The following is a 25,577-nucleotide window of genomic DNA, read 5'->3' on the forward strand; positions in this document are numbered from 1 at the left end:
GCAGAGCATGACCCCCTCCCTTCAGAGACTGGGCCGCAGAGCAGTATTCCAACATTCTAACGACCCCAAACACACCTCCAAGACGGCCACTGCCTTGCTAAAGAAGCTGAGGGTAAAGGTGATGGACTGGCCAAGCATGTCTCCAGACCTAAACCCTATTGAGAATCTGTGGGGCATCCTCAAACGGAAAGTGGGGGAGCGCAAAGTGTCTAACTTCCACCAGCTCCATGATGTTATCATGGAGGAGTGGAAGAGGACTCCAATGACAACCGGTGAAGCTCTGGTGAACTCCATGCCCAAGAGGGTTAAGGCAGTGCTGGAAAATAATGGTGGCTACACAAAATATTGACACTTTGGGCCCAATTCGGACATTTCCATTTAGGGGTGTACTCACTTTTGTTGCCAAGGTTAATACATTAATGGCTGCATCTTGAGTTATTTTGAGGGGACAGCAAATTTACACTGTTATACAGACTGCACACTACCTACTTGTAGCAGAGTGTAATTTCTCAAGTATTGTCACATGAAAAGATCTAATAAAATATTTGCACAAATGTGAGGGGTGTACTCACTTTTGTGAGATACTGCATCTCTATCACACATATAACTCCGTCCAGTCTTGTGCTAAGACAAAAAGGACATATCCTTTATTGGATCTAATCAAGCTAATTATGAAAATTACAGTAACCCACTTAGAGTGCAGTTATGAGATGATGACACATCCTAAGGATACCTTGACTAAAACACATTTCCCCAGTGCAGTCTAGACAAGAGGATTTAACTAATTAAATTACTCTCTTCCTAATTATTGTTATACAGGTCTTAGAACTGCTCTGTTTAAAATCTTTTCACATCGTTTTTTAATTTTAGTGGAAGGGAAAAAAATGGTCATTGATATCCTAAAAAATAACCAAATACAAAGAATAACAAAGGAATTGGCACAACAGATTTTGTACCAAAATCATGTTAATTTGTAAAAACATAAAACATTACTTTGTTAAATGAAATTGCAAATTTTAAAATATTTATACTTTTTTTTTTATAAATTTTCCAGAAGAAAGAGGAAAAATATAATTACATCATCAGGTATCACACTATGTTGCAGTGTACAGTACCTTTGCATGCAAAATAAGAATATTTCATAGTTCTCATAACACCTTTGATACAAACTGTCCCTCTGATATTCATACCAGAGCATAAAACCGTGAAAGGATATTAAAAACGCAGTCATTCAGAGTAGGACCAAAACAATTATATGTTAATAAAGATATATAAAGTTATATAAATATAAAGTTTATATTGACTACTTATTGTCAACCTAAATATTACACAAAAGACAAAAATAGAAGTGAATTAGACAAAATCCACAGATAAGGTGTTGTTTCAGCAAACAGAACACTAAAAAATATAGACCGAAAAGGGATTGGTAGGTTTTCTTGATATTTAAACTGCTTACACTAAAGAAATCTTCTTTCTGCTTACACATTGGAATATCATTTCACATACTTTGATCAATGTAAATGCATTTTTAGTAGACAAAGTCACAAAAGAAGATGTTGCATGCATGGTTTATAATGTGTCTTCGAAAAAAATTATCCCTGGACTCAACTATGAGCCACAAACCATCAAGAAAGAAAGAATTGCAACTATTTAGCTTAATACATCATAATATTAGGGAAGAACACAATTAATGTATTCTGTACCAGAATTTAGCCAATCTAGACTTCCCTTTTGTATGTGTTGTATGCCATTTCTTGGTGTTGTCTGACACATACACAACTCTTAATTTCCATATACATTGTATGTACTATATTATATATACATTTATTATTTATAGAGATATATTGTAATAGGAGCATGGAAAGCTGCACCATGCTTTCCCTGATGCATATCTCCATGTCACAAGTGATGGATTAGGTTTTCTCTGAAGGGCCATCTTGCCATTTGCCATTACGTAGAACGCCAAGGTTATTGATGTTATCATCTTGCCACACAGTGCTGGTTAGTGTAATAATACTTGAAGACAGACAAGACAGATAATTATCCCTGTCAGAAAGAAAAAACATAAGTAGCATGTTTTTTCACTTCAATGGAGGTCTCTTGTTTTTGCCTATCCATCAACTCTAACACCATGACAGCCCTATTCCTTTTACATTTCTCCAGGGTTTTTTATGATCATAATTGTTTATATTGCTTAATACACTATTTAATGTAATGGGTTAAAATCAGCATGCACATTTTCAAAGAGAAAGCTTAATTTTCCATGGTCAATTACAGTAGAGAGTTCTAGATACATAAAGTACACAAACTAAAGGAAAAAGATACATTTTACTAACATAAACTAAACTTTACCCAATAGTGAGGTCAGCTGTATCAGAACTAAGTGAGCTCATCAGGTGAGAAGGAGAAGTCAGAGTCAAACTGACAAAAACACCACCTCCAATCTGTATTTGTATCCAGGGAGCAGGTATAGTTTGGCTAGTTCATAAGCTCACCGAGCCAGGTTAAGGTCAGGATTCACCCTGTTTATTTTTTAGTCTAAAAATGAAAAAAAAGAGCCAATGTCATCTGCTGACAACCAGCTTAAGATATGGGCATAGAGGGCATATATGCCCTCTTGGTCTTCATATATGGCAATACTGTGAAGACATGTGAGGTCACCAAGCAAATAAAAACATTATACATCGCTCAGTCAAGAATGGACATCGCTTAATTAACCAATTAACCTGTTCTATGGTAAATCCTCCCTATGGAGAGTCAAAGACGGTTGCCATAGCATAGGAAAAATCTCTATCATGATATGACACCATCTAGGGTTGCCACCTTTTATTAAGCATTTTCCAGGACAATCTTTTAATGTTTGCTCCAAGGGCGTTGCGAAGGTGTGGTTTTATAATTTAAAGATTTTTTAATATTTTGTTCAGAGAAGAGGGAGACAAAACAAATGAAGAGATAAAAATAGAAAGGATAGGAAACGGAAGATAATGGAGGTAAGCGAGAAAGAAAAGTAGAAGAACTAGAAAAAAGAATGAGATAAGAGAAAGGAGGAATGAAAGGAGATGGAAGAGTGACAAGAAAGAAAAGAATAGAAAACTATAGAGAAGGGTGGCATGAGTTAAAAGAAGGAACGTGAGAAAGACAGAATAGAGAGAACTGGGAGGAGACACAGGTGAGACACACCTGCACACTTGCTCTAACACCCTGACACTTACATTAACACACACCCAGACATGACACTCACACATAGACACTGACAGACACACACAGCCAGACACGGCTACTCACACACACACTCACACCAACACACTATGCACAGACGGTTGAGGTTAAGGGCTATGATATGATGTCATATGCTGGCATTCAGCACTGAAGCCGAGCACACCGCGATGGAGCACCAAAACTGACCTCACGCTCCTACCATGGGACCACCGTGTTAAGAAGAAAGAAAAGAAGAGGGAAAAACGATAAAAGATTGGGAGTGAGAAAGAAGAGAGACAGGGGGCATGGTTTGACAGCCGACCAACATGGACGCTTAACTTGCTGGCTCCGCTGGCCCGCCGCATTAATTAGCTCCAAACGGCGCTTCTCTACTGAAAATGGGGAAACACTCGAAGGCTATCGCTACCCCTAAGCCTGCCCCGCCGAAGGGTCGACGGCTCCCTACCTCTGTGAAGTCCTTCTTTCACAATTTGCCGGACGCGGAGTCCCGTGATTCCCTGGAGAAGGCCTCGCCACCTGGCAGTCCTTGTAGCGTGGCCTCGGATCTGCCGTCTGAATCCAGCCAGGATCCGCCGCATCTGCGGACGAATCGAGATGGTGACGGTTGGCGGGTCACCCTGAAAGATCTACCTACCAAAGCGGATCTTATCTCTATTATTCGAGACACTCATGCTCCGCTGAAAGCAGACCTCGCGGAAATCAAGCGGGACCTCCAAAACATGGGCGACAGAGTCACTACCCTTGAAAGTGATGCGGTTGCTACTCGCTCGGCAGTGGATGTCGCTTCGGAACAACTTCATCTACAAGCTGAGACTATTGCCCGGCTGACGCAAAAGGTCGAAGACCTTGACAACCGAGGGCGTCGCTCTAACCTGCGAGTACGTGGCATTCCGGAGTCTGTTGCTGGGCCCGATATCACTACGGTGACCTGTGCTCTTTTTAACCGCCTGCTCCAACAACCGGATGACACGGTAATTAAATTTGACCGGATTCACCGGGCACTTAGCCCTAGACAGCCTGATGGTCGCCCGCCGAGGGATATAGTGTGCTGTCTCACGGAATACGCTGTGAAGGACGCTATACTTGCTGCGTGTCGCAAGGCCGGCTCTTTGGATTGGGATGGTAACGCTATACAAATCTTTCCCGACCTGTCTCCCATCACCCTTCAGTATCGTCGGATGCTCAGGCCTCTTACATCTGCCCTCCGGGATGCCGCCATCCCCTACCAGTGGGGCTTCCCGTTCTCCCTGATGGTTCGCAAGGGACCGGACCGCTTTATCGTCCGTCGGGCTGAGGATGTACCGGACCTCCTTGAGAAGCTGGGCCTACCTGCTGTCGCTATTCCTGATTGGGAATTTTCCTTCCCTCTCCCACCCAAATTGAGCGTCTCCTCGCGTGACTGGTCAGCCAGACCCCAGAGGCGCCGTAAATCCAGACCGGAATGATGCTCTCCATGATTACGCTGTAAGCTTACCTTGCTGTTCTTCACGGGACTTTTTGCTGGCGCTTCCCTGGACTCCTTCACGTCTTCTCATCGCCCGGCTCCGCTTCAAGGATTGACCTCTGGCTGCACATCGCCGCTCCCTATCGTCCTGGATGACTTTAGGCTCTTCTGCGGTTGGCTACCGCTCATGGGCTACCCGTGTGTTCCCTCTCTCTCCTTGCGGACGTTGTTGGTACCGGCTTGTCCGGTACTTGCACTGTTTGTCGGGTTCATGCGAGGGTCGACCCTTCCTTGTGTTTATCTTTGCTTTGGCTTCTCTCTTTTTTGTTATTTTATTATTCTTATTGTTTTGTGCTTTTATTTGCCGTGTACCTGGTCTTGCCTCGCAGGGCTCTTGCTTACCGGGACTCGATGTGTAGTATTGGGGGTCCCTCGCCTTTACGGCTCCCCTATTGTTTTCCGCTTTGGTAGCTTTTATTTTGCTTTTTGTCCCTGCCGCGCTCTTTCTCCTCCTTTGGGGGTTTTTTCTTTCCTAGTCATGACGATCGGGACGCCTTTTTCTTTTCCTTTCTTTTCTCAACCGATCTCTGTCATGGCTCCCTCTTTCCTTTGAGGGCCTTCCTGGATGGCGGGTTGTGAGTTTTCCCCGCAGCGCTTCCCTTGGTCTCCGGTTTCCGGGTTAGCCCGTGCTCGACTACACTCTTCCGCATCCCTGTTAGCCCCTTTTTGTGTTTGAGTTGTCAGTCTTTGTTGCGTCCTTTCTCCTCCTTCGGGAGTCTTTTTCCTGCCTAGCCACTACGGTCGGGAAGCCTTTTCCTTTTTTCTTTCTGCTACCGACTCCTGTAGTGGCTTTCTTTTTCCTCCACAACCTTTGCCAGGGCAATAGGCTGTGTGCCATGCTAGGTAGCTACTTTGTGGCCCTGGGCTATTTGACTGTTTGCCTCGCACACACTTATCCGCTTTTGCGCTTCTGTTCGTTAGCCCTCCGTGTCTGTCGGTCTTTTCTGTTGCTCCCTTCTCCTCCTCCGGGAGTCGTTTTTCTTTCTAGCCATGGCGGTCGGGAAGCCTTTCCCTTCTCCTTTCTTTTTGCTCCCGGCTCCTGTCATGGTTTCTCTTTTGCTAGCGTAGCGCTCACCTGCCAGTGGCGGGTTGGGTGTCTGTAGCACACGGTTGCGCATTCCACGGTCCTTGGTGGCCACACATGCCTCTACACATTTACTTGTTTTATCCCCATTTATTTGCCTATTTTTGCCTATTCTTACGCCGTTTTGGTTTCTTTCCTCCCTTGTCATATTTCTGGTATGCGGTGGGCCATGGTGCCTGCTATAATTTTCCCTTTTTTTTATTGGTTTGTAATTGTTTATTTTTCTTTCTGTGTTGTTTCTGCTGTCTCTGCTCCCTGAGCTGACCATCCTGGTTCCTTGTGTACCAGGCCTTTGGTTTTGTCCATTGTTTGGACGTTATGGCTCTCCTGTTGCTAGGCACTCTTCGTGTTGGTGCCTGCCTCGTGGCTTGTCCACGCTTTGTTATGTTTTATGGTTCTTGTGTTTATATTTGTATGGATTTTGTTGTCTTGATGGCGCGTGTCCTCTGCTCACTCTTCTGCTGTCTCTCTAGGTGTCACACTCATGCAATCGAATAAAGTGAGGTTTACTACCCTCAATGTTCGGGGCCTTAATAAGCCGGAGCGTCGCTCTCAACTGATTCGCTTCTTGCGGTCTGATAATTCTAAGGTCGCCTTTATTCAGGAGACCCACTTCAGGGCCGGGAGGGAACCCAAATTATATTCTCAACACTTTCCTCTCCTCTACACGTCTAGCTCCCCGGATTCCAAAACTAAGGGGGTCGCTATATTACTCCATAAATCCCTGCCGTTTCAGCATGTTGACACCTGGAGGGATCAGGAGGGTAGATGCCTCTTCATTAAAGGTTTTGTTGCCACCCAAATGGTTACCCTGGCCTGTGTTTATGCCCCCAATCGTGATCAAACGCGGTTTCTGGTTTCTGCCCTCCACAAATTAGCTGATTTTCAGGAGGGGATCTCCTTGTTGGGTGGTGACTTTAATATGACGTTGGACCCGCGACTGGACAGCTCCTCGGGACGGTCGTGCATCTCCTATTCGCGCATCGCCCGGGTTAAACGGGCCCTTCACGCTATACAGTTAGTGGACGCGTGGCGTGTCCAAAATCCCTCTACTAGGGATTACACGTATTTTTCCCCTTTACATTCTCGTTATACGAGGATTGATACTATTTTCGTGTCTCACCATCATTTACCTATGTTGTCCTCCTCCAGTGTGGGTCCCATCACTATAAGTGACCATGCCCCGGTCCATGTTACTCTCTCCTTTAAGTGTCTCCCCCCCCGCTCCTGGTGTTGGAGACTTAATGAGTCCTTGCTTTCCACGCCTGCCCATGTTCAAATTCTTGATAAGGACCTCAAGCAATATTTCTCGGAGAATGTTTCTGCCCATCTGCCCTTTTCCACTGTTTGGGAGGCCCATAAGTCGGTGATACGGGGGCGGCTAATTCAAATGGGGGCTACTGTTAAGCGCATCCGTTTGGGTGAAATCATGCGTCTTACTAATGAGATAGCTCGTTTGGACTCTAGGCATAAACTCACCTTAGACCCTGCACTCCTGGTTCAGTTGGTTGCTTTGCGAGAGAGGTTGGCGTCCCTGGTGGATAGTCAGTCCAGGCGACTTTATCTCCTAACCCGTAGTCACTTCTATGAATCTGGGGACAAGGCGGGTAAGTTGCTTGCTAGGGCCCTTCGTGCCAAGCGGGCTCAGTCCTTTATACCGAAGGTCCGGGATCGTTCCGGTGCCGCCCGCCACTCCACCCCTGACATAGCAGCTTGCTTCCGCGATTTTTATGCATCCCTGTACAACCTGCCTCCAGCTCCGGGCTTGGCGCCGTCCTTTCGGGATTCCCTGCGGCAGTATTTGGCTAAATATTTAATGAAACATGTTTCCCCGTCGGACGCTGCGCTTTTGGATACCCCGATTGACCTTGCTGAGGTGGTGGCGGCCATTAAATCTCTCCCTAATGGCAAGAGTCCTGGTCCTGATGGACTTACGAAAGCATACTATAAACAGTTTGTTGCCACTTTAGCCCCCCATTTGGTTACCTTGTTTAATGGCATGGCTGATGGGGATCACTTTGACCCGCATACCAACACGGCCCATGTTACTGTTATACTGAAGCCGGGTAAGGCGGCTGACCTTTGCGAAAGCTATCGTCCCATCTCATTGCTCAACACTGACATAAAATTATTGGCCAAGATTCTTGCTACTCGTTTGGGGCCCCTTGTACCGTCGCTCATCCATCTGGACCAGGTTGGTTTTGTTCCGGGGCGGGAGGCGAGGGATAACACCACCAGAGTCCTTGACGTTCTTGACCGGGCTGGGCGCCTTCATACCCCGCTGGCTCTGGTCTCTACGGACGCTGAGAAGGCGTTCGATAGGGTCTCGTGGCCCTATCTCTTCCAAGTGCTGCGCAGCTTGGGCCTGGGTGCGACTTTTTGTAACTGGGTCTCAGTACTCTATTTTAACCCCTCTGCCAGGGTCAAGATTAATGGCTTTCTTTCGGACCCGTTTTTCTTGGCCAATGGTACTCGTCAGGGTTGTCCACTGTCCCCCCTCCTGTTCGCGCTTAGCATGGAACCTTTGGCCAATGCTATTAGAGCCAATCCTGGTATCTCTGGAATGTTAGTTTCGGGGGTGGAGCATAAATTGGCCTTATTCGCGGATGATATGTTGAGGATCCTGTCTGCTCCCCTTACATCCCTACCCTTTTTCCTCCAGGAACTGGAGACGTACCAAGCATTTTCTAATTATAAGATAAACTTGGGTAAGTCGGAGATCTTGGGGGTCCACCTGGCGGACTCTACTAAACGGGAGTTAAGCTCTCGGTTTCCCATTAAATGGTGCGGCTCGTCCCTTCGATTCCTGGGCCTCCAACTCCCTGCGGATCTCTCCCTGCTATTCTCATTGAATTTTGTCCCCATCCTGCAGCGGGTCTCTCAGGACCTGTGTAAGTGGGCCTTCCCGCATGTTTCGTGGTTCGGGAGGGTTGCCGTCGTTAAGATGAACATCTTGCCACGGTTCCTGTACCTCTTTCATGCCCTACCGATTTTTATTCCCAGGGATTATTTTAAGCAATGCCACCGAGTCTTTTTGAAGTACATTTGGTCGTCTGGACACCATCGCCTCGCTTTTTCCCATCTGGTTCGTCCTAAGCTCCTGGGAGGCCTGGGTGTCCCACACTTGGAGTTGTATTATCATGCGGCTCATCTGCGTCGTGTGGTTGAGTGGACTATTAGGGCTCCTAAGCAGTGGGTGGCACTGGAGGAGGACGCTCTCCCGCACCCCATACACTCTTATCCGTGGCTGTCCACCCCCTCCCGGCCCACCGCTCGCCTTAAACATTGCACCATTTCCCCGACTATGCGGATCCTCCGGAAATACATGTCCAAGGGTTCTTTGACGTCCTCCACTAGCCCTCTCTTCCCCATCTCTGACAATCCTGCCTTTGCCCCTGGCTACAGAACAGGCAGGACTAGACCGTTTTCTCCTTTAGTTTCCGGTATTTTGCGTTTCTATCATATTTCTGACTCGGACTCAGTCAAACCGTTGCAGACCCTGTTAGGGGCGTCTCGGCCGCGCCCGCAAGACACCTTTTTTTATGCCCAAATGCGCCACTTTATTGCTTCTTTACCGTGCTTGATGAGTTACCGCAGACCTCTGACGGAATTTGAACGCCTGTGCACCTCTAAGTCTGAGCCGCCCCACCTGGTTTCCACACTGTACTCCATCCTCCTTACTCTTGAGTGCTCCTCTAAGCCGTATTTCCTGGCCTTTGGGGCTCTCTCCGGGGATGAGGTATGGGATAAGATTATTCAGTTGGTTCATAAGGGCGCTATCTCAAGTAGAATCCAGGAAACCTCCTACAAGTTATTGATTCGGTGGTATCGCACCCCACACGCTTTACATCAATTCCTCCCGGATGTCCCGGACTGTTGTTGGAGGTGTGAGATGGGCCCTGGCACTATTTTACATATTTGGTGGTCTTGCCCCTTGGTTACCCCCTTTTGGAGGCTAGTGGAAGGGGTGATTCGGGAAGTAAATGACCCTCATTATGTGCTGACCCCCGAGGCGGCTCTCTTGCACCATACATCGCTCCCGGTCGCTGTTTATAGACACTCAGTGACGTACCATATATTAAGTGCGGCCAAAGCTGTTATCCCCCGTTTTTGGAGAAGCCGTGACACTCCGCCGATCCAGGCTTGGGTCAGCAGGATGAACTTTATTGCCCACATGGAGGAGTTGGTGTGGGCCTCCAGGGGCAAGGAATATTTGTTCATCAGGCGCTGGTTCTGGTGGAAGGAGCTCACCTCTTCCCCGCGCTTTCCTGCTCTTTTACAGTCCGCCTGAGGGGCCCCTTCGGTCGTGTGGGTTTGCCACCCCTGGGTCCGTTTGCGCGGCTCACCCTTCCCTGCTCTGGGTGTTCCCCTCTCTTTGTGTCCCTCGGCTGCTTCGCTAGCACTTAGGTGTTATGTGGTTGTAGCGACACGCGCCATCTGACCCTGATTTTTATGTTGTGTTCATGATTTTGTTTTGTTTGTTTTTGTTTGCTCTCTCCGTACGGACATTTCCGTGTGCTTACTTATGTGCCTTTTTACCATACGCATTGTGTTGAGGGGGTCTTTGTTGGACACTGATCTCCACTTATCTAACCTGTCTATTGAGCACCTCTGCTCCACACTAGGTACTTTTGCATACTTCTCCCTTTCGTTCCGTGTCACGATGCTCTCTGTCATGCATGATTATCGCCCTGTGAACCGATATGTCGTTTGCCTATGACCATTGATTCATCGTGATTTATTTTGCAGTGCATTGTGCTTCTGTACTATACCTGTGCCTTTTGGTATGTTTTCGGCTGTAACACACTGTTGTATACCTGATCTTTTATTAAACGGAGACTTGGAAAAAAAGAAAGAAGAGAGACAGAGACAAATGGCAGAGATAATGAGAAAAGAAAGAGATAGGGAGAAAGGGAAGAGATAATGAAAAATAAGAGAGATAATTATAAAGGGGGGGAATAATGGGAAATAAGAGAGACAGGGAAAGATAAAGAGAAGGAACGGCGAGGAAAAAGAAAAGAGATAATGAGAGCGGGGAGAGAGAGTGTGTGTATCACTGAGCAGTGAAGAAACTGTGCAGAGTAGAGGGCAGAGCAATTATTGTCTGTGTCAGTGGGTGATGCACCCTGTGTACCTGGCTCAGCTGCTGCTGTATAAAAAAACAAATGCTCTGCCTCATACTTTGTATATCAAGTATAACTGCTTGATCTTGCTAGGCTTTAAAAATATTTCGATATATGTAAAAGAATGGGGGGTGCAAAAGAATATTCTTGTCTGGGGTGCCACTTGGTCTAAGACAGGCCCTGCACCTTCATGAACTTTACTTACTCTAAGTGAAGCCTCAGTGTATCTTGAATGCAGCTTGCACCGCTACTACCACGGGGTGGCTCTGAACCAGACTTCTATCCCAGTGGTTTTTGTGACTTACCTCTTTTTTTTCCAGGATAAGTGGCAACCCTGTTCCCAACCACTAGTGCAGTTTAAATCCAGAGTAAGATGCAAGCTTTCATGGCTTTTTCAGTAAGGGTAAGTTTGTATCCCATAAGGTACAAGACCAAGGAGGTCAACATCTGGACTCAACTTTACACTTAGAGAGACCTCTAAGGGAAGACAATACATACTAAAATGTTCGACGACACAAATGCTTAACCGGGGAGGTCCCATGGAATAAAATATTTTCCTCCTTGAGCATGAAGCACATTGTTGTATATAGTTATGTAGGTTTACATTGACATAGACCTGGTTTTATCATATTTCCTTTTAATAAACTTCTTCTGCAGACTTGTATGCAGTCATGTGATATTTTGGGTGGTTTTCCCTGCTCAGACATCACACTGTAAAGAACTCTGTAAGGATTGCTAATTCCACTGAGGAAAATAAAGGCGTAATACTATTTTAAAAACTTTCAGTTTGTGTTTAAACTATTTCCAAAAAAAAATATTTTGCTAGAAATGTGTTATATTAGGAAAAGCATGCCCTCTAAAACTTGATAATGTGTGCTGTTTATGCCTTAAATCGCAGTGTAATACCTATCTTAAATTTAACCATATAACTATTTTATCCATACCCTATATAACACATAGAGTAAACCTCTGGTTGACAATATCTGAATTGGTCTGAAAGGGTATGTGTTTCTCAACACAAACTGTTTGCTCTATCTTCTCTGGGACCAGTTATTTCCATTTTTATGTTTAGCTCCAGAACAAACAACAACAAACTCACAGGTACAATGATATTTTGTATACTTCTCTAGGCCTAGGACGGCAGATATGGGGAGGGCAGGCCCTTGACCACATAACCAGTCAGTGGTGAGCCTAGGGTTAGTGGCACCTGGTTAGTGGCACCTGGATGCAGTATTTCTTGAGCAGTTACTAACACCCAAACCTGCTGTAACGCACACTCATTCAAACACCTTTCACTTTCATATATACACACACATTATTCCCCCTCCTCTCCCTTGCATCAACTAACCATGCACCATACACTGATACAGATTCACACTAACACCATGCACTAACACACACTCATTTACATGTTGACACCAAGTACTAAAGTACACACACACATACACATAGTCTAACACCATACACTTATACGTACATATACACATTAAACTATAACACAAGTTACACATTGCTACATACATACACACGCTAACACCATACACTTATACATTCACTCTCTCCCTCTCTGTTTCCTAGCCAGCTCACAGTTCTCTCTCCTTGTTCTTCACTCCCCCTCTTTCTTACATTACGTATATCCCTCTTGCATTCTCTGTATAAGCTGCAGAGCTGCTGTTCCCTACTACCGCTGGGCAGCTTGGTTGCCAGGTGCTGGGCCCCCACCTTAGCATTTCCCTGTAATCATTGACATTTGCCCTAGTATCTCTCCAGTGCACTGCTTACTTAATGGGACTTGTTTAGGCCTAGAGCAGCCCACGATGCTAATGTTTGCTTCAGTTTACACAACTTGTACTGTATGTGGTTGATGACTATTTCTGGCTTCTAACAAAATAAAATTGGTAGTTCACAACCATCTGGTATGTGGAGTAGAGAACATGATACAGAATGCCTGAAATTGTGTTATGTAGCAACAATACGTGTACTTATGCCTTATTGTTTCAGTTCATTCAGAAATGATTTCACTATAAATGAAGCTTAAAGTATGTTAAAAAATATTTTATAGGGACATCCTAAACATGTTGTGTTATTTAAAAAGTGTAGGTCACCAGAGAAAAGCGAAGTAGGATATATTCACTATGTAATCTCATATGTTGCTAATGGGACAATAATTAAAATGCAAAACCATTAGAAATTGCAGTGATGATAAAATCTCTTTATTATCTGCATATTTCATAAGTTACATTCATTTTGAAAAAATATTATAATTTCCTAGTATCCATTTTATATATAAGTAATGCTGACATCAGCAAAGATATACACAATTTAATTTTTGAATGTTTATGCTCTAGATAATTTTATTTTACATTAAATAAATCTCTGCCTGTTATCTCCCTTTAGGCATATTGTAACCTTTCAAGAGATTCACTTTGTCACTCATACTTAGAAATTATGGATACATTCAGCCTTTTTTTTAATTGATTGAAATTATCAAAATCTTACAAAAAATAAAGGATAAAATACAATTTGTGAAAATGTGCATTAAAGTATGTCATCAACAAATTAATTTTTGTTTTTTTTAATTTAGTCTTTAATGTGGAATTTGGAACCTAATTTAAATATGTTTCTAGATAACAATATGGGTGACTTTTGCCACTACGGTTATCCAGTATATATTTCTTTGTAAAAATGTTAACTCTGCCCTCTTCTCAGTGTTGATCTTTTAAATGCTTTTATTGAAACAAAGGATGTGAAGGATATGAAATCACATGATTTCCATGAATAAAAGGCTTCAATAAGTATGTACAGCTTTAGGTAGAGATCTCTAAAGTAATATTTACAGTGTAAACATCAACTTTTTAATATAAGAAACATATTTTCACGATTTTCACCCCACAACATATTTCTTTTGGTTTTGAATACTGAAGTTGTTTTTTGAAAGACTATGTCAAACTAAAAAATATAGCTTGTTCTTTTGATGAAACAGCCTGATGGACTTCTTCAAAGGTTCTGAAAAAAAAGGACAACTGGTTATCATTACATCTATATTATTCTTTTTTTTATTGTAAATAAAAGATCCCTACATGAGCACATGAATAGAAATTAAAGTTTGGCTTCAGGGATAGGATCTGATCTCCAGACTGGGGGAGTGGTGGTGGGTTTCAGTGTGCTACCTGTCCAGGTTCTGTCCATTTCCAGCTCCCTTTCAAGTCTACCTGAAGTTGGCCCAAGTCATTGCGTGGCCTGCCCTACCTTCCCAGTGCAACTACTCACATATACATTTGGGTAGAGCTTCTGAGGATAATTCCAGCTATAACACATATTGGGAAAGTGACTTTATGTGGGTTCTCTGAATACCCCAAAGTCCTGCAAGGGTTCTCCAAATGTCACCCGCACCATCCTAACACCACATATTACAGCACCTCAGGTTTTTCGCTATCACTTTTTTATACAAGAATTCTCCCTCTGTAGGAGGGACAGTCCCTGCTTTTGTCCCAAATGTGCATGTCTCTCTTTCCTCTCTTGATGTCCCTCTCTTATAGTAGAAAATAGGTGTTTTTTTTCACTAAATAAAGATTTGCAGAGAGTTGAAACTTTCAATTAACAGACTTTGCATTATAAAGGGCAAAAGCTGACAAGCTTCTTCCACAAGAAGGGCTGAGCTGGCCCTGAATGATGTATTGTTCCTTTGATGAGATGACATTTTACAGAGAAGACTATACATTGTACAAGGCCAACCAAGGACCTCTTTTAGGAGAAACTTGTGGCATTGCTTATTCATAATGCATAATGATTTCAGAGAGTTGAAAACGCAACTATACTGCCCATTCCTGGTTCAGTGAATGTAATACATAATTAAACCACCAAGATGAAACAGCAATTTTACTGTAAAAACACACAAAAATCGGTTCCATGTACACAATTCTCTCCATTGACCACTGGATAATGTGGATCTTCTAGCCAGCTCCCTCACAAATCTTGCTCAGATTAAACTATGGATACATTGACTTGCAAGATCAACCTTGGTCCAATTCATCATTACAATATCATTACAATAGAGACTAAGGTGTTTCCTGCACAATATAACCCAGAAAGGATACCTGTATTGTTTAAAAGTTTGAAAATATGTCACACTCATTATTATACAAAGGTATAAACATGTTTACACTGATGAACTCTTGTCACAATAATTGCCATAATGTCTACAAACCAAATTTCTAAAATACTTGGAACGTGATTTTCCTAGTCAAGTTGTCAATAGTCATTCGGTGGGTCAATTAAATCGAGCCCTTTCATCCAGCCCTTTTAGCCATTGGAGAGGTCCCTTTAAGTCTGCCTAATGCCAAATACTACTTACCAGTGGGAGATGGTTGAGAAAGTCATCAATTGTGGGATCGTCATAGTTTTCTGAAAATGTTGGTTGATTGAGGTCAGCATCTTCTCGAAGGCTTGAAGGACTGTCCTCCTGACTGTAGAATGTTAGAAATAATACACATTATAGTGTTTGTTTTTTTATACAAACATTAATTTGCTATGAATTAAAACATTTGTTTATGTTTTTAATTTGAAAGACAAATTGACAGGTAGGTAGAATACTGTGAAGAAGACCTGATACTGAGGGAGCTTTAAATTAACCAGTCTATTAAAGGTGATCACCACATGCATGAATTTCTAGGTTCAAAGTATCTAAAAATTTACATGATCTAAATATTAATAGCTTGCACAAAAGGAATATGGGATCTTATAGAAACAGTAACATGCAACATAGCACACAAGGTAGAAGGAGAGAACATGAAAAGAGAAGACATGATAGGACAAATTGTCATAATCCAAACTATCAGGCTTAGATGAGATAGGAGAAGTAAAGTTTCTGATTAAGTGAAAGGCACATGATTCAAGTATATGAAGTATTTTTTTTAAGTAATCTGCTCTTTTGGATGTTATTACCTTCTCTTTCCAGTGAGAACTGAATTCAGGTATTTCTTTACAGCCATTTGCTTTCGAAAGCGGCTGTAGTTGTCAGTGAAAACAGCATCTGAGTGTCGTTTTACTGGTGCCTGGTCATCCACCACATTGTTGCTGAAAAATAGGATATTAGTTTTGCAAATTAATAAATGGAATTTACCACCCATAACACTATCAGGCATGTGAGATTTCAGCTATGAATGTGTTCAGAAATTGAAGAAGATTGGATGATACCAATGATATTACATTTTAAAATGGGTACATTTAGAGTGTCATGAAAAACATATTTACAGTTGTTTTGCTGTATATGGTATATTAACATTGTCAAGGAAGGTTTCACAATTCTAGAATATGTGTAGATAATAAGTCAAAATTTTGCTTAAAATGTGACTGAATGTGATATATTAACCAAAGCAAGGAAATACATGCAAATACAAAAAAAATATATATTACAAGTAACCAAAGCATGACCATCTACACAGTTTCTCATTATGTATTAGTATTATTTTCAGTACTACTTCAAATACCACAGGATGCCCTCCGCAGAGAGGAAGGGAGACAAGTAGAAGATGGAGTATGGAGTTTGTTATTGTGCGTTACAATCAGTGGGATAATTTAAAGTAACAGTGCTACACAATCTCCTGGAGCTAACTATATTAATAAATGTAATGTCATGGAGTTGGAGAAAATAATCCATGGTAATGTTAATGTTCAGCCTTGACTAATTGTTTTTTTCAGCTTCTCTTAAACAGTGTTGATCTAGGTAAGTACTTAGTCTGCCTTACACTTAATCTAGCCATATATATATATGCTTTTTACTTCAAATCTTTTCTTGTAAAAATAGAGTTTTAATTTCAGCATTTAATATGCTTGCTAAGAAACAGCTGCTTTAAGGGGTTTTTGGAACAGGAGGATATTAATTAATAGACATACCTATTTTCTTTTTTTTTTTTTTTTTAAAACAGTCTTACAGAATACTTCATTGCTATCAACAGATAATTTTCATGCTCATTCTAAATTCATAAATTATTTGTCCAAGTCAGCCATATTTATCATTACAACTACAGACCACCACCAACTGTTCTGTTGACTGCTTACCCACTCTACTGCAGAACTGGCCCAATTTTGCCTTAGAATAGAATGCAATGAAAAGATATGCGGTTGATACTAATAACACTTTTAAAACTATGTATGACTATTACATTTATAACTAATCCTTACTGTATTTAGCTATATATTGAAATCCCCCAGTATCATTTAACGCACTCCGATTCATTTGTCTGTATACTACTGCAAAAAAACTCAAAAGGGAATGAATTGTATCTCACCTTACTCTTTTGCCAATTAGAGATTCTAAGTATTTTCTTGCAGAAAGCTGACCCAACAGTTTGCTGTATCCACTGGTAAAAAGTCCATCAGCATGCCTGGATGTTCTTAAATAAACACAACAAATAATTTTTTATGATTTTGCATTAAGATTAAAAAGTAAATATGTAAAAACTGTGAAATTATATATATATATATATATATATATATATAGTTGCCTGGATATATATAGTTATCTATGCATCATTTACACTGATAAAATATTATTATATCAAGGTTGTATGGTGTAATATACTACATAATAGCCATGGGATAAAGCATCCAGCTCATTCAAATTAACATAAGCAGAGGAAAAATACACTTGGCTTGTCAATTTTTTTTTTCAATAAAGTGGGTAGGCTAGGATTGTTGTATTGAGCACATAGCATACACACACATTGTATATGAACAAAAAATATTGTATGGCATCATTGTATGGCATGGAAACTGAAGGTGTGATGTAGCAGGTCAAATATTACAATCATAAAAATCATGAAGTATGTAGATACTGATGTGAATGTGCTAGGATTGCAGGGTGTTATTTGCCCATCAGATTTCCATCTGATAACTATGTTTGTGTTCGAGAAAAAATTCAAGGCCAAGGAAATAAAAGCAATATGATAAAACATATAACATAGCTAATAACGAATGTGAGTGCTGATTTATGATACGTACATGTGTGTTTATTTTTGGGGATTTTTTATGTAACATGTATAACCCCACATGTTTAGATTACCCACTGTTATGATGGGGCCGGGGGAGGATTACAGTCTATTTATTTCATTAATAATGATATTTTATACAAGATATTTAGACCTATTTTAACATATGTTCATGTAATGTGACCCTTACAGTTCATGTTAGGATGGAACGTTCTACAAAACACAAATAAACACAAAAATTACATAAAATAATATCAAATTCAGCAGATGCAGAAATTCTATAAATTAGAATTCTTGATTACATGCAGGAATGTTGTAGCCTTTATCATATGCACAAATTAATAATATGCCTGAAGAAGAGACCTAGACAGTCTCGAAAGCTTGCAATCTATTATACTTCAGTTAGCCATTAAAGGTATCATCTTCACCACATTTGTCCAAATATATACATCCATACCTGCCAACAGCTCTAGACATATCCAAAAAGAACTTGTCGTTCTCTGGAAGTGTATTCTGCAAAATATCTGAGTCTGGTTTTAATGATCCCTGAGACTGATCAGGTTCCCCTGCTCCCTCATACGACAATCGGTTTCCAAGCCTGAAAAACACATGATTTTATTCTTAATAAATTCATTTGCTAATATAATGAAAACAGGCAGAACTGCAGGAACATATATTATAAAACAGCATGTTTTCATGCAACAGTATTGTAAGCAAAAAAACAACAACGCAGTACATCACAATACATGATGTTATAAATTAATAAGTACATTAAATTACTAAGTAGTAAAAAAATAACTAGTTAGACAATACCTAACAGTTTAATAGTAAAAATGGGTTTCATTTCAGGAAGGAAAGGTGCGCAATCAAAACCCACTTTTTTCTAATAGGCACCTTTATTTCTTGGGCTTGTAATATAAAGAATAGAATTTGCTATTTGCATTAGCAAAAAGTAATTAATGTTGAAATTTCTTATGATTTTGTGATAAAGCAGCCAATAAACAACAGCCAAGAAAGGGATTACATTTAAAATAAAGTTGCATCATCGCACACTACTGGATAGTATTTGGAAGCCATCTTTTATTCATTGACAAGTAATTTGTGTTTTAGAGACATCAATAACCCTTCAGCAATTTATTCAGCGACGAAAACTGAATGAAGAGCATTGTCACTAATAGTTTGATTGATTGCTTAATTGCAATTAGCAGAGGGACCCTGGTGCGTTACTATGATAATGTCTATTTAAAAGTTTTTTGTAATTCCCTTTTGTTCAATACATCTAAATAGAGAAATAGACAGAGATAGATAGATCTAAATACAAAAAACATGGTAAAATATTTCTGCCTATGATAGCTTGGTTACAGTAGTGATGTCACCAAATTATTGACAGAGAACTGTTCTGTGATTACCAAAAAGGTCAATCAGAGCCCACAGGGAAATGCATATCCCATAGCACAAAACATGTTCATCCCAGTGGGCATTAATCCAAATTACTTTTCAAATGAAAGCTTTCCAGGGCTCAGGAATTATGTTGGCTGCCCATAGCCTATGCTGGCCTTCATACGGCGTCTTTCATTCATTACATATCTCAGTTACACACGTAGTCTGCAGCTAAAATATTGGTGGGACCTATGGGGAAATGACAGACAAGTGGGGCAAATGTTTTAAGTAGAAAGCTGTGTTTTTAATTGTTAAATTAATGCTCGTGGCAGCTGTGGTGTAGTCCAAGTGACAAAATGGGGCAACAGCTGAATTCAGGCATTGGTATATGGGACCTTTTACTTCTTATATGTAGTATATAAACTGTAATGAATGGTATATATGGAGAATATTAAAAGTTTGGGGTCGCTTAGAAATGTCCTTGTTTTTGGAAGGAAAGCTAATTTTGTCCATTAAAATAACAACATCAGACGGCTTAGAAACACAGTGTAGACATTATTAATGTTGTAAATGTCTATTGAGGCTGGAAAATGATAATTTGAAATTGAATATCCTTACAGACGTACTGTCACTCCTGTGTTCTAATGACACGTTGCTAATCTAAGTTTACATTTAAAAGGCTAATTGAACATTAGAAAACTCTTTTACAATGATGTTACAGCTAAACTTTCTTTGTTTTCTCATAAAAACAGCGATGTGACCCTAAACCTTTGAATGTCGGTATATATATATATATATATATATATATATCAATATAGATCAGGGAGGGCTAACAAATATACATTTCACATATGCTCAGTGGCAACTGAGGTCCAGCAAAAAGGCATTATGCCAAATTATTAGGGCTTGAAGCTCTGTCTCCAAACTATTAATTTGTGTTTAGCCACATTTCACGTTCAGCTTGTTTTGCAAATCCCTTATTATAGTCCACAAGTTGCAAACATTGGCCAAAGTTATGAGAACTGTCATAATATTACCAATAAATCTGTTTTAATGCTACAACAGTGCACATGGTTCTGAACATACATTAACTCCAGAAGGACCAACACTCTTCACTTCAATGATCCCTAAAATATGTGAGTTTGAAATTATTTTATGTATCCATCTCCAGATCTTTAATCTGCCTTCTCTATTATTTTATTATGTTGTTTATCTGCAATTGGCATTTGTATGTCTTTTATCATACCTAGTTTGCAAATATACAAAATAATATTAACAAGTTTCTGTGTATTGCAACCATAAAGCGAACAATAACAGTGCCTTTAACTTTTTAAATGTACATATAGCAACTTCGATATCAAAACCCTTTGATTCTCCATGTTCACTTTACTGCCCTCTTGTGGTTGATTCATTTTTTTCACCTGTCTTGGTACTTATGTACTTTATATGAGAGTTGGACCTGGATTTGAATTTTGTTTTTTTTTATTAACTAATTAGAATCATGAAAGAATACAAAAACTTGTAACAACTACAATCAGAGTTGTTAGAAATTGGCACAACCACAACAGTTTGTAGTGCAAAGTAAACATTGTGCACAGTATGTAAATAGATTCCCTTTGCTTGCAACCATACACATTTATTGAGAAGAGGACAATGTATATTCTCCTTTGCCATATACCCAGTAGGGTATATATGAATCCCATATAAGCTCATTAAAGCTTAGTTAATGTTTCCCAATGAATGGTAATAGTTGGTAAACAGTCTTATTGGCATGGCATACGTTAAAAGCATTTTTAGCTCTTTGACATGCACATTACCCGGTGACCATGCTTTACCAATCATTATAAATATTATACAATGAAACCAACTAGGGACAGTGTTTTACAGCAATTTGTATTGTTACCCTAAAATTGGTATCACCTGTAGACAAAGGGGTGTATTTACAATTAATTTCAATGCATCATAAGCCATTGTTACATAATTACGTGGGACAACATACATTATATATTGAATTATTCACATTCTAATTGGGAAAAGTATCAGTATCATAAGACATACTACAGATCTGCAACAAATGTTCAGTAAGGGACCTCTCAGCGGTAGTCCTCATTCCTTTATCAGGCTCTTGTAACTTAAATGTAAATAGTAATCACAGACTAATCTAGACAGCCACTTAGATCTGTTTCTGTTCATTGAGTAGAACAAGGAACCACAATACAAAAATCTGGATTAGTTTGAAAATGCATTCAATATAACTGAGTCCTCTAGTTTAATTCTATTTTAATTAGTGCATAGGTGATATAATAATCCAAATTCAGATGCTTTCCAACAGGTATTACATAACAAATACAATGTCTCTTCCTCTCTCTGTATTAAATTGCAGTCTATATGTGGCCATCATAAGCTCACACTGTGTGCACAAAATACGAATATTTTTAATTGATGTTTTACATTTAATTTAAGCAGTATTGTAATAACTATATGGGCAATTATATATATATATATATATATATATATATATATATGTGTGTGTGTGTGTGTGTGTGTTGCTTTTTCTTAGCAGAGCAAATAAACTTTTTCATTAATTTTTTGTTTGTTGTTGCAATAATTGCTGATTTAATTGAAGGACAAGCATGGCACTAAAACGAGCAGATGATATTTAGAGTAAGGGAAGATGAGAAACGTACCTGTTGTTAGAATATGTTCCTAATGGTGGTAATGCCATTGTTCGAAAACATATAACGCTGAACAGGGTAAAAGACACCAGAAAGTGAAAAGTGTTTCTATGCTCCATTACTCCAGCCCTGATTAAATAAACATACATGACATGTTAACACATAATGTATATGTTTCCACACCACAACCTTTACATCCACATTAACAGGACCTAAAAAAATTTAGTTTTCTATATAAATCATTGGTGGGGAACCTGTCCCGATATTAAACATATTGGTTTTAAGATCACCACTACAAAGTACTTTACTTCTAATCTATCTATCTAATCAATCTATCATCTATCTACCTATCCAGATCCAATACCAGGTTGTTTTTAGGTTAACAATAAACAATTATATTGACTTAGCATTTTACAGTTTTCTCAGGCTTTTCATTGTTACAATTGATATTTGAATTATGTATTATTAAACATATAATTGATCAAGAGATCAGAAATTTTGAACTGTGAGTTGTTTTAAGTAATAATATGTAGAAATATAAATTCTGGTGAATTTGAAATATTATTTTTGTGTATTATACTTATGTCAATTAAATTCAATGTGTGTATGTCAATTAAACACAAATGTGTTCTTTAAACTTTTTCCTTTTAATAATGAAAAAAAAATCTTTAAACTTTTACAAATTGAAGCTTCGGTAAATTATTTTTTGGTACATCATCCTTGCTCCTATCTCAACAAATAAATATACAATAAATATTATTTACCAGGTAAAATTACATGAATATATTGTTGAAATCCTTAAAGAATAACATTATATTGCTTGCGAAATGCAGAACAAATGCTGCAAGAATGCAATGAACAGTTTTGGAACAAAGTAATAAAGTCTGATCACAATTAAACAAAATATTATTTCATTTATCTAGTGTTACGCATTTGAGATCAGCTGTTTATCAATAAAAGGTGGATTTAAAGGTACTTACACAGAATTACAGCAGGTCTTTTTCCGGATTTCCCTGTATGTTAAAAAGCACAGTAAAATTTTCGATTCACCCCCAAGTGGAATAGAATTTAAGACGCTATCCGAGGTCCTGAAACTCTCTGGCAAGTCTCCTGTGCAGCTGACGTCGAGCTGCTGTGCTTCCACTGCTCTTTCTCTGGCACTGTCAGTACTTGTTGTCAGGCTGCCTCAGCTTCTCTCATTTAAGACTTGAGACAGAAACATGGTCCTATAAAACGAGTGGATGAGAAGGGCTGGTCAAGAAGACTAACTTGAGTGGCTTCTGTAAAGACGTCACTCCAGATCCCACGGGGATAAACTAAAGCTTCGTCATCACCACTACCACTACCCTACTTAGGGCTGTTGAAGCGAAGTTGCATGATCAATGGGTTCCATACACTATGACTATGTAGCGCTTAATTTGATTAGGTAACAAATGATTGCACATCTACAATGTCATTAGCAGAGCCAAATTAAGACCCAACAAAGTTGAGAGGTTATCAATTTTAGAAAGTCCTTTTCTATGTTACAAGGGCTTAACATATATATGCACTGCGGGGTTAGGAAAACACAACAATGTTTTGGAGGACATGATAGAAAAATCACAGAAGTGACTATGTTAACAATAACAGCATGAAATGTAAGCAATGGGTCAACACTTTGCAGTGAAATTAAACAACAGGTTAGGCAAAAGTAAGCTATGGTTTATTTTACAGTCCTTGTGGTTGGAATGAATTTAGTACGGTGCTCATGGGTGGCAGTTTTTCAATGAGCATGTTAGCATTTAAAATAAGTTTACGTAATCACTGAACCCAGCAGCACCCTGTCCAGGACATCATTAGGGATGCCTGTAAGACATGCTAGGTGCCCAGATCAGTAAGAGGGGTAAGGATGTTGGCCCTCTGCATAGTCATCTAATTAAACCACTGTATATGCATTACATAGTTTAAATAGTTAAAAGGCATATGCACAGTGGAGGGAAGGGGTTAACATATATATATATATACATCAGTTCACTTCAAGAAAGCGATTTCCATGAGTAAACACACTGTGGAGAGCTTTACATGTATCACATAACCGTTTAATACTCAGCATGGAAGAAGTTAACATATACACACTCTGCTATTTGTACACCACCGTGATTTACACACTATTGTTTATATCTGCCTTGTCACCTTTTTGTTGCTTATGTGTAGAGCCATGAAGTGCCCATTATCTTAATCGCTTAATCATCTGTGGTTGTCTTCTCATCCCACGCGCACCCCAACAGTTGCTCCAGTCTGCTTCAGGATCAAAACTGATCAGGCCAGAATGTAATCTCTGTGTTATCAAATTTGGTTGGATCAGCACCCTACAGTTGGGTACCCTACTAACCCACTTCCTAGGTCCCCTACTAAGTAACGCAGATGTGGTCATTAGCATTACTGTTTTTTGGGGGGGCAGCACAACAGTGTTTTATTTGATTATACTTACACCAAATTCAGATTAATTAATGCACTGGGTCAAAATAAGTAAATATACACAAACCATTCTGGTTAAAAACCTTCAAAAAGTATTAATTTAGCCAACAAACAATTCAAAGAAGTATACTTATCACCTTGAAGTGATTTTCCTAATTGTGTTGTACAAGACGACACAATACTTTCCTCTGGTTTTGGTATGGTATATATTGCATAGTGAGTTTAAGATGTGATATGTTGTTTGTATGTGTTTTCATGTATTTTTGTCAAATCACGTACTTGGGTATTTATATTTGTACATATGTGCTGAAATAAAACATACATTATTTACCTTCTAATAATGTGTGTAACATACCAACCCCATACAGGCTACAATTTACTTTTATGGGTTCTAGTCTATAGCATCAACTTCATATCCATCTTGCCTTTGGATTATTTTTACATAATTTTGCATCTTTGAGTCATGCTGTGTAATGCTAAATACATTGACTGAATATTCTGCAATTCCTGATCTCCCATTCTAATCAAATTGTGTCAAAATTATATGAATTAAATTAAAACTGCCTGGAAATTTGTTTCTCTGCTGACAGCTTTAACTGAAACCAGAGATCCTGTGATGGCTTAATTCCAGGAAATTTCATCCCTTTACCTAATGACTGAAGGTCACCATATTCAAGGCTAATTTCTGTTCTGTGCGGATACTATGCTTACATTTTGCCCTCGTATACATAATACTGGCTAGGTGACCTTAGACAACTGAGATAAATGAGGGTCCCTTTTAAATAAACAGCACATATAGTCTGATCTGGATGTGTACGGGCTGGGGCATCTCTGACACAGCAAATGACAGGCTCCACGTGGGCCCTGGTGGGGCGAGAAGGCCTCAATACACTACATGTATGTTACAGGGTTTTACACCCACAGGACACCCATTTTTTGGCCCATTTTGTATACAAAGCCACCAGCAATCTCATTACGCGTTACATCAGTTAAAATTGTTCCCATGTTGCCGCGATCATTGTGATTATGGGCTGCATGTGATCATGGCTGCATGAGATGAGTGGTCGATCTACGACTGATCTCCTGCATCCTGATCAAATGCTTATAAACATTGCCTTTGTCAATGTTCTCTGCCTCTCTCCTCTT

The 25,577-nt window shown here is 39.9% G+C and overlaps 1 protein-coding gene across 1 annotated transcript; it reads right to left on the reverse strand.

The window, feature by feature from the left end:
- Window positions 1-13,927: 13,927 nt before the first annotated feature.
- Window positions 13,928-22,093, reverse strand: LOC149289871 (VIP peptides-like). The gene is made up of 6 exons (XM_089490136.1): window positions 21,987-22,093; window positions 18,377-18,517; window positions 17,221-17,325; window positions 15,875-16,006; window positions 15,285-15,396; window positions 13,928-13,936 (listed from the first exon to the last, which is right to left on the reverse strand). The coding sequence occupies exons 1-6, from the start codon at window positions 22,091-22,093 to the stop codon at window positions 13,928-13,930; spliced, it is 606 nt and encodes a 201-aa protein (XP_089346262.1).
- Window positions 22,094-25,577: the final 3,484 nt, after the last annotated feature.

The sequence above is a fragment of the Sceloporus occidentalis genome, unplaced genomic scaffold (assembly GCF_023333645.1).
Source record: "Sceloporus occidentalis isolate IW3139 unplaced genomic scaffold, rSceOcc1.0.p SCAF_42, whole genome shotgun sequence".
NCBI lineage: Eukaryota > Metazoa > Chordata > Lepidosauria > Squamata > Phrynosomatidae > Sceloporus > Sceloporus occidentalis.